At 34.8% G+C, this 10,533-nt stretch overlaps 1 protein-coding gene across 1 annotated transcript; it reads left to right on the top strand.

Annotated features, from left to right (window-relative positions):
* Window positions 1-874: 874 nt before the first annotated feature.
* Window positions 875-10,119, top strand: LOC132727301 (thioredoxin domain-containing protein 12-like). The gene is made up of 7 exons (XM_060712735.1): window positions 875-1,033; window positions 4,038-4,098; window positions 4,957-5,009; window positions 5,510-5,583; window positions 5,984-6,053; window positions 6,634-6,714; window positions 9,839-10,119. Exons 1-7 carry the CDS (start codon window positions 958-960, stop codon window positions 9,910-9,912), a joined length of 489 nt encoding a protein of 162 aa, XP_060568718.1. The 5' UTR covers window positions 875-957; the 3' UTR covers window positions 9,913-10,119.
* Window positions 10,120-10,533: the final 414 nt, after the last annotated feature.

Genomic DNA, 10,533 nt, shown 5'->3' with positions numbered 1-10,533 from the left:
AAACAAAGGCTTTGTAGTACAATACTTTGGTGACCTTTGGCATTCAGTATATAAGGGGCACAGCTTCTTCATGTACTTTGTATGCATGCTTGTAACGCAAAGTTTATGCAAAGTTGCAGTAAGATGCATGAATCAGCAAATGTAACAGAGATATGACAGAAAAAACAAGTTACCAAGAAAACCAATGCCTTGGTGGATAGAATAGCATCCCTAGTGCTAAAACTGAAACTCAAGATAATTAAAAAGAACAACTACTTTTTGATACTGAATTTATTTCTTTTTTCGAAATTGAATAAAAAGTATCCATCTGCCTTTCTACCTATATTCTAGGTAATGATGGATTGCCTCATAATTGTCCCAAGTATAATTCACCAAAACTTTATAAACATAATAACATGATATAGGTTCATGAGCTTGAAATAAAGTCAACAAAGACTTGTTATTTCATATCAAACAAGAACGTACTCCGCGAGTCGGACGTATCGCCTGACAATAGCATACAAATTTATGTATATAAGCAAATAAGCAATTAGCAAATAAGCAAATCAGCAATTAGCAAATAAGCAAATTGGCAAATCAGCAATTAGCAAATAAGCAATTCAGAAGTTGGCAAATAAGCAAAGTGGCATGTCCCTACCGGCATTCCATAGTATGCCCATTTTTTGACTAAAACCATCAAAAAATCCTTACATTGTTAGTTAGCTATTAAAAGAGACTTCAACGAACAGGTTTTATAATACTGCTAGACATTTACTAAATAAAAAGCGACATATAAAGTTAAGGAAGCCAGAACTAATTGTTAGTATATTTCAAATTTACACTTCTTTACGCCCTTTGTGCCAAAACATTTCCTTTCATCTTTTAGTCATACCAATAAAACCCAGACTGGTCTCCTGCTCATTTCGTCAGGGGAACAAGTCAGACAAGGAAACAGCAGATTACTGTAAACATTTTAAAATGGCACACGTCACATTTATTGTCACGCTTCTTGTTGCAGTTTCAACACTTTGTTTATCAAAAGACCTTTCAAACGGTATACGCTTCATTAATAAATATTTATAGACACTTTTTTAAAGAGAGTGTATGATTTTTTTGTTTTGTTTCAAGATGTTGTGAAAAAGCCTGATATTGATAAACTGACAAATCAAGTTCGTAATTTGTCAGTCAATAAACAAGTGATAAATGAGAAAAACAGTCAAACAAATAAGAAATAACATGAAATCAATAGCCCCTATATAATGAATAAACACGAATTATTGTACCTTGATGATAATATTTGTTGACACCTTCAGAGAACAATATTATTTAAACTAAACGTACAGTGCTAAAGTAGTGTCCAGGTTGCCCCTCAGTCGCCAGACATTGGCTGACTGGAACCTGGCCCTGACCCCATCCCCCCACCCCCACCCCCAAAAATGCACTCTGGATCTGCCATTCTATTCATATATAATATTGTTGATTATATTGTTTAAATTGAGTTTTAATATACGGTTATGATACATTTATTAGGCGTGTACAATTATGTTATTAAGTAATTAATGAAAAGTCCCATAATTGGAAATATATAGGCTAGGTATATTTATTCTATTCTATTGGGGTATTAAATATTAATGTTGAACAATTTTAAATGCTTGCATTGTAGGCCTATGTAGACAATGTCAAAGAGAAAAGTCACAAAAACCACCAATCTTTCGTACAGTCATGTACAATTTGTTTTTTTTATGCCAAAGGTGGATACACTTAAAAGTAGAACAGGGCTTTCCTGTTTCCATAATTAACTCATTAGCGATATAGGCTACAATGTGAGCTTTTAGGATTGTTGCCTGTCTGTTGATCATCTTCAGTCATCCACAATACAAATGGCATTACCACTGAAACCACATGACTAGATTTGATGAAACTTACCAGAAGTGTTCTTTGCCTGAAGCTTTACTGAAGTATCTTTATTCAAATGGTTATGGCCTAATGCACATAACCAAAGCAAAATATATAATTTAAGAATGCAATCTTTAAAGATCTTCATTGAAAGCTTGGCATTATAAAAATGTAGCTTAAGATCTAAAATAATGGACATGAAACCTGGTCCAGTGAGTCTTGACCAAGCTTGTAAAAATAATAGCCCTTAGGTCAAAATTGGTCCTACCCTGTGGCGATAGATTTTCTTTGATTGATACATGGAAATTTAAAAAAAACAACAAACTTTCCCTGTAAAGCCACAAGGGCTAAAGATTTTGTTATTTTTACCATCCAAGCCCAAAAACGCTAGAAATAAGATATTTAGCAGGAAATAGTGTTAGTTACTTCCATGGCAATCAGTGACTGCCATAGCAATCAGTGACTGCCATAGCAACCATTGACTTACAATAGCAACCATAGACTTTCTGTTGCAACCAGTGACTTTTATTCCAACAATTGATGTTCCATAGCAACCACTGACTCTTTCATTGTGTCTACAATTTCAATTCTCCCTCTGAAATGCTAGGGTTAAATTTTTACCCAGAGCCTTATTTTTTTGTAATTACATGTACAGCTGCATTAATGAAATGGCCATCATTGCCTTCTTGTTAGTGGAAAAAAGAAATTATGCATGTGTAAACTGTTCATGTATCACTCAATTTTATTTATTAAAGCTTGAAACTTTACACAGGTAAGTTGTGTATCCCTGCCTTAAATGGTCATTAACACTGGTCCATGCATGAGTTGCTTTTGTACTTTATCTGTCTGGCCAATGTCTGTGTTTGCATTTTTTCCCCAGCTTGCTGTGTATACATAATGTGCATGTTACTCAGTTAATGAAAAAAAGCTCATTGGTTATGAAGGAATGTTAAACGTTTCATGTCCAAGACATTTCACTCCCAAGATAGTTCACACCTGGAGGTTTTGTTTTATTCAATTGTTTAGACATTCAGTCACAGTTAAAAGATGTCCAATAAAAAATTTAACAAAATTTCTTTACTCATTTGAATATTGTCAGGGACTTTGAGTTCTTTCTTGTAAGGAAGGTATCCAGCTGGTGTGCAGAACATCACATGGTTCTACTGAGGTGCCCGTTTGAACCTGAAAGGGGAACCTGAGCCTCCTGAGGTTTTGCTTACAAGTCAACCTGGAAAGTCACCATAATATTATAACCTTTTCTGTGTTGGTGCTACATTAAACACAACCAAAAAAAACACCCCAATTTTCACAGAATTATTTCATCTTTAAGTGCCTCAAAGATACATGTATTATCATATAATTGTTTGTTTTTATTTAATCATTTTTAGGGAAATTATGGTATAATTTTTAAGTAATAATAGAGGAATATTCGTTTTTATTTAATCATTTTTAGGGAAATTATGGTATAATTTTTAAGTAATAATAGAGGAATATTGTTCTGTACATAACGCCTCTGACATTTCTAAAGGGATTAGGATACACATGTTATTATATTTAAATATTGGTGAAAAACAAAGTTTTATGACAATTCTTGTCACCAATGATTTGTTTTGGTATAAGATAGGGACTGAAACAGTTAAATGTCTCGAAGAAAATTCTCTTCGAAGAAAATTTGTTTCTTGAAAAAGACTATACTTTGCATGAACTTTACCTCAACTTTTGAATTTTTATGCATGTTCCTTTTATCTAGACCTTCAGTAAGTTCAGTGCAGTTTTGCATGTTGTATTTAACTTTTACTTTGAATTTAGTGGCCTACTATTTCATCATAGAAATCATGACCATATTTATGGTATCATGGTCCTTTTTCTATGATAAAGCTTGTTTTGTTACGCAAATATTAGTTATAATAAATGTTTTGATATTGAAATGTAACAAATAATTTCTCTAAGAACTAATTTCCAAAAGTTAACGAATCTGGCAATACAAGGCCAGGTGAATATTAATTTTGTATTTAAATTTTATAAGGCTCACGTGAACCTGCAAGAGGTTGGTGGTTTGTTACAGCCCTAGAAGCGCGGGGTTAATCATTATTCATTATAATTTATAACACTTTCTAATGTTATTTTTCAACACCATGACTAATCTAATGATTTATATTCAGGTTGGAATGATAAAATAAAATGGCAGACCCTTAAGGATGCATTGAAGGATTCTGAAGAAACGTAAGTTGTTTTTTTAGCCTAATGAAGGTTTTGAAAATGATTACCAATGTCTCACATATTGTTGCAATTTTTGTGCTTAAGAGCAGGGCTCAGGCATATGATTGCCCTCTACACCTTATAAAGAATACTTGACTTGGCATAGAAAAATGGTTTCATGTTCATGATTCGAGGAAGGAACAAGATAATTTCAATCAAATTTGATATTAAGCAAGCTAATATGGAGACCTCACTCAGAATATCTTTTGCCACCCTAGGGTTAAGGTCATTGTTACTATAGATAGAAAAATGGTTTCCTGTCAATAATTATAATAATGATACAAATGATAATAGTAATAATAAAAAAAAATTACAATCAAACTTGGTATGAAGGAAGGTTATAATTATTGGGACTTTGATTTGGATTTGACAGTTTACAATACCTGATAAACCTGCCTCCAAGAAAGTTATTTATACATGTATTATGTCCCAAGGTCTTGAAGGAAACTCTACAAATCAAGTTGGTCATCTGTAGGATAACACATCATATTCCTAAATTCTGATTGCATAGTTGACCAGATGAAAAAAAGATATGAGCCGCATCATGACAAAACCAACTTAATGGGTTTGCGACCAGCATGGATCCAGACCAGCCTGCGCATCCGTGCAGTCTGATCAGGATTCATGCTGTTCGCTTACCAACCCTATAACAAGTAAAGAAACTGATAGCGAACAGCATGGATCCTGATCAGACTGCGCGGATGCTTAGGCTGGTCTGGATCCATGCTGGTTGCAAATCCATTTTGTTTTGTCATGGCGCGGTTCAATTATAATGTTTATATATTAAATATATATGTACATGTATTTATGTTGATGTTTCAGTAAAAGACCAGTGATGCTGGTGATCCATAAATCATGGTGCGGAGCTTGTAAAGGTAATTTACACTTGTTTTGATATAATAGTGTAAAGTAATTTGGTACTTGCTATTACTTATCCAATGACAAAAATTATATAGGCCCTATTTGTAATTTGTTGTTGAAAACAAAACATTATTTCAACTGGATATGAAATTTTGAAATTTCAATTAGTGGAATTTAAGATTGAAAAAATGAAAAAAACACTTTTGATAAAAAGTCTGTGAAAAAATGAGGTTGACTGTCTTAAAAAAAAAGTGAGGCATTTTAATGCCAATTTTAGTACTATTAAAGATTCTGTCTGATTTGAACATCTTTAACAGATTTGTTAAGATTTATAATAGTGCAGACTTTAATTTGCGCATTTTTTTGAGTGCCAAATACACAAAATTTTGTCCTACACGAGTAATACTTATTTTATGGTATTGATAAGTTGTCATATCGGTGGCATTATATATTGTATATTCACAAATAGTCTCTTTAAACATTAAAGCTATAGAATTTATGTGTTATTTTTCAGCTTTAAAACCTAAGTTTGAGGAGTCTGTTGATATAGAAGAACTCAGCCCACATTTTCACATGGTGAATGCACTTGTAAGTTCAAAACCTATCACTTGACCTATTTTATTATATAATGGATAAGTTCATGTATGATAGTTAAATATACGTAGTTTTGAAAGTCTTTTATACCCCACAGGTTACTTTCTTTGCCACATTCCAGCTTTTATCTAAGCTTTTTGGTGTGGAATGAATCAAATTATTCTAAGGTGCCTGTGGCAAAGTGTTTTAGGTTTTTGACTTTGAATCATTCTTTTATGAGAGGAAGCGATCCTGCTAGCTTATGGAACGTTGGTGTCTCTACTCACAAAGGGGCATCTGAATTCTCTCTGCACCAGTAAAGCAGCAAACTCCCCATATACTGTGACATAAAAAACCCAGCAAACACAAATATTATTTTATGCAGTAATAATTTTATTTTATTATTTTTTTGAAGGATGATGATGAACCTAAAGATTCAAAATATGCTCCAGATGGTGGATATATACCTAGAATATTGTTCATATGTAAGTTATTATAAATAGCATTTCATTCAGAATAGCTTATAATTATGTTCTTTAGCTTAATATATGCAATTTAGAAACCATTGAGTGATGATAGTCATTACTAAAATAGCCTATATACATGTACATTGGTATCAGGTATGGAATGAAAGAAATCAGCATTCTTTATTTGTTATGTTCCCTGAAAAATACTCCCTGGAAAAGTTCGGAGAGCATATATATACTGTATAAGTGTTTAAGGTTGCGACGCAAAAATATTTGCGAATATCGCCTAAATTTCCTCTAGCGTAAATATCAACCAACCTGTCATTAAATTTTATGCTTGCACTATTAGCTAATATTTCCTAAGGTAAAATGTCTAGAATTTTGAATTCGCTAACTTTTCAACACATACAAGTACAGTAGTCACTGCTTTATCCTTCTGTCATTCCATAGTTTGGTTGCGCTTTCCTACAGTTTATCTTAGCAACTTCATATTTTGACCAATATTTTTCATATTTGAAATGTAGATTATAAGATACTTTGGATTGTCCTCTTTTTCTTGATGGAGTTTGCAATTTAGTATGATTTTATTGTCTTTTAGATGAAGGTGAAGTAAGAGATGATTTAATCCACGAGGGAGGAAATGCTAAATATAAATATTACTATCATAATCCAGAAGGAAGTAAGTCATTTTATTTAGCTCAACTTAGCACATAGTGTAGTTTGTCTTTCTGGTGTTTATGTTGATATTAACAAATTTTGTTGTCAAACAACAGTGTAATCAGTGATTGTTCAACCCAACCAACCTAACTGTTTACAAGTTATTACCATTTAGTGTAGGCAATCACACACCCCTTTTTTCAATATTAGTGAATATGGTATATAAATAATGGTCCGTTTTGTCATCCATATGTCAGTAAACAATTGGTTCCTGCATAATAACTGACAATTAAGGATAATATATCAAAACACACATTAAGTAAGATTTAGATGCAATCGACTCCTTATTATGCCCCCATTTCGAAGAAAAGGGGGTATATTGCTTTGCACTTGTCAGTCCGTCGGTCTGTCGGTCCGTCGGTCCGTAGACCAAATGGTTTCCGAGTGATAACTAAAGAACCCTTAGGCCTAGGAACTTCAAACTTGGTATGGTGATTGGTCATGACCAGTAGATGACCCCTATTGATTTTGGGGTCAAGGGGTCAAAGGTAAAGGTCACATTGACCTTGAAAGCAAAAACGGTTTCCGATCAATAACTAAAGAACCTTAAGGCCTAGGAACTTCAAACTTGGTATGGTGATTGGTCATGACCAGTAGATGACCCCTATTGATTTTGGGGTCAAGGGGTCAAAGTTCAAGGTCACATTGACCTTGAAAGCAAAAACGGTTTCCGATCAATAACTAAAGAACCTTAAGGCGTAGGAACTTCAAACTTGGTATGGTGATTGGTCATGATCAGTAGATGACCCCTATTGATTTTGGGGTCAAGGGGTCAAAGGTCAAGGTCACATTGACCTTGTTAGCAAAAACGGTTTCCGATCAATAACTAAAGAACCTTAAGGCCTAGGAACTTCAAACTTGGTATGGTGATTGGTCATGATCAGTAAATGACCCCTATTGATTTTGGGGTCAAGGGGTCAAAGGTCAAGGTCACATTGACCTTGAAAGCAAAAACGGTTTCCGATCAATAACTAAAGAACCTTAAGGGCTAGGAACTTCAAATTTGGTATGGTGATTGGTCATGACCAGTAGATGACCCCTATTGATTTTGGGGTTAAGGTGTCAAAGTTCAAGGTCACATTGACCTTGAAAGCAAAAACGGTTTCCGATCAATAACTAAAGAACCTTAAGGCGTAGGAACTTCAAACTTGGTATGGTGATTGGTCATGATCAGTAGATGACCCCTATTGATTTTGGGGTCAAGGGGTCAAAGGTCAAGGTCACATTGACCTTTTAAGCAAAAACGGTTTCCGATCAATAACTAAAGAACCTTAAGGCCTAGGAACTTCAAACTTGGTATGGTGATTGGTCATGATCAGTAGATGACCCCTATTGATTTTGGGGTCAAGGGGTCAAAGGTCAAGGTCACATTGACCTTGTAGGTAAAAACGGTTTCCAATCAATAACTAAAGAACCTTAAGGCCTAGGAACTTCAAACTTGGTATGGTGATTGGTTATGACCAATCAGATGACCCCTATTGATTTTGGGGTTAAGGGGTCAAAGGTCAAGGTCACATTGACCTTGTAGGTAAAAACAGTTTCCGATCAATAATGAAAGAACCCTTAGGCCTAGGGCCTTCAAACTTGAGATGGTGATTGGTCATGATCAGTAGATGACCCCTATTGATTTTGGGGTCAAGGGGTCAAAGGTCAAGGTCACATTGACCTCTTAGGTAAAAACGGTTTCCGATCAATAACTAAAGAACCCTTAGGCTTAGGAACTTCAAACTTGGTATGGTGATTGGTCATGACCAGCAGATGACCCCTATTGATTTTGGGGTTAAGGAGTTAAAGGGCAAGGTCACATTGACCTTGTAGGTAAAAATGCTTTCCGATCAATAACTTAAGAACCCTTATGCCTAGGAACTTCAAACTTGGTATGGTGATTGGTCATGACCAGCAGATGACCTATTGATTTTGGGGTCAAGGGGTCAAAGGTCAAGGTCACATTGACCTTGTAGGTAAAAACGGTTTCCGATCAATTTACTAAAAACGCTTAGGCCTAGGAACTTCAACCTTTGTGTGATGATTGGTCATGACCAGCAGATGACCCCTATTGAGTTTTAGGTGAAGGGGTCAAAGGTCAAGGTCACATTGACCTTGTAAGTAAAAACGGTTTCTGATCAATAACTCAAGAACACTTAGGCCTAGGAACTTCAAACTTGGTATGGTGATTTGTCATGACCAGCAGATTACTCCTATTGATTTTGGGATTAAGCCAAAGGTCGAGGTCACAATGACCTTGTAAGTAAAAACGGTTTCTGATCAATAACTAAAGAACGCTTCGGCCTAGGAACTTCAAACTTGGCATGGTGATTGGTCATGACCAGCAGATGACCCCTATTGATTTTGGGGTCAAAGGTCAAGGTCACATTGACCTTGTATGTTAAAACGGTTTCCGATCAATAATAAGAGAACCCTTAGGCCTAGGAACTTCAACCTAGGCATGGTGATTGGTCATGACCAGCAGATGACCCCTATTGATTTTGGGGTCAAGGGGTCAAAGGTCAAGGTCACATTGACCTTGTAGGTAAAAACGGTTTCTGATCAATTTACTAAAAACGCCTAGGCCTAGGAACTTCAAACTTTGTATGATGATTGGTTGTGACCAGCAGATGACCCCTATTGAGTTTTGGGTCAAGGGGTCAAAGTCATGACCAGTAGATACTTTATAACCCTTATTAATTGTTTGATCACTGGGTCAGAAGTCATGCATAATAACCTTATCACATGACTAATTGGCTGCTGATAGGGGGCATACATGTTTTACAAACATATCTTGTTGATAAGAGTTTTGCCCCTTATAAGCAATTTCTTTGGGAAATTTGTGGTTTCATCAGAATGTCTTTCGAAGGATTTCAGTTCTTGTCTTCCAATTTGGCATGTAAGCATATAATATTAAAACACAGGTTGATTTTGATTTTCAAGTTATTAAGAATTGATTCATTTTGTAAGCAATTAGCCTATCTTCTGTGAAATTATTGATTCCTATATGCATAATTATCATGGCACTCTTTGTTGAAAAAATTGTACTTTATTTTAGAGTTAAAGTTTGTTTAACATGTGTTTCTTTGTTCTCATTTCAGTTGTAAAGACGATGAAAAGGGCAATAGAGAAATTTGACCTGAAACCTCCTTCTCACACAGCTGATGAGCTTTAACTTTAATATTTTTTAGTTTCACATTTTAAGAAAAATAGGGCAGCTATATTCATGACCCTCTAGTCATCATTGGTGTTGGTTAACTTTTTTTTAAAGGTCCGTATTCTCAGAAACTCAAAAGTTATTCAGTTCAAACTTGGTATACACATTCACTTTTAAAATATGACACCATTTTCAAAAGGGTAGATAATCTGAATATTATTTTTTTGGCCATTTTTCAACTAAGAATTTTTTACCTTTTTGTTAAGGGCATTTTTCCCTTAACTGTCAAATGCATTTATTTGAAGCTTGTTTAATGCCCAGTTTTTTCCATTTTTAAAGGAATAAAGAAAATCAATCCCAGTTACAACTAAAAATTGTAATACATGCTGGACTATTGGAAGAATAGGGGGAGCTATTGTATGGACCCCTGTGTCAGTGTCACACTTTGGTATCTCTAAAACTACAGAAGGAAATGGGCTAAAACTTGACACGTATTTGAGGGCATAATAGGTCATTGTTCAAGGCCTTTATCTCTAACATGTGTTTTGACAGAATTATGGCCCTTTTTGTACTTAGAAAATTATACATTATCCATGCTCTTGTTTTTCTATCAAGCACTGAGAATAGTCGAGCTTGCTG

Source organism: Ruditapes philippinarum, unplaced genomic scaffold (genome assembly GCF_026571515.1).
Source record: "Ruditapes philippinarum isolate M1 unplaced genomic scaffold, ASM2657151v2 ctg2729_1_1_1_1, whole genome shotgun sequence".
NCBI classification, from domain to species: domain Eukaryota; kingdom Metazoa; phylum Mollusca; class Bivalvia; order Venerida; family Veneridae; genus Ruditapes; species Ruditapes philippinarum.
The sequence above is the reverse complement of the archived record's forward strand: the minus strand, read 5'-3'. Positions and strand labels throughout refer to the sequence as shown.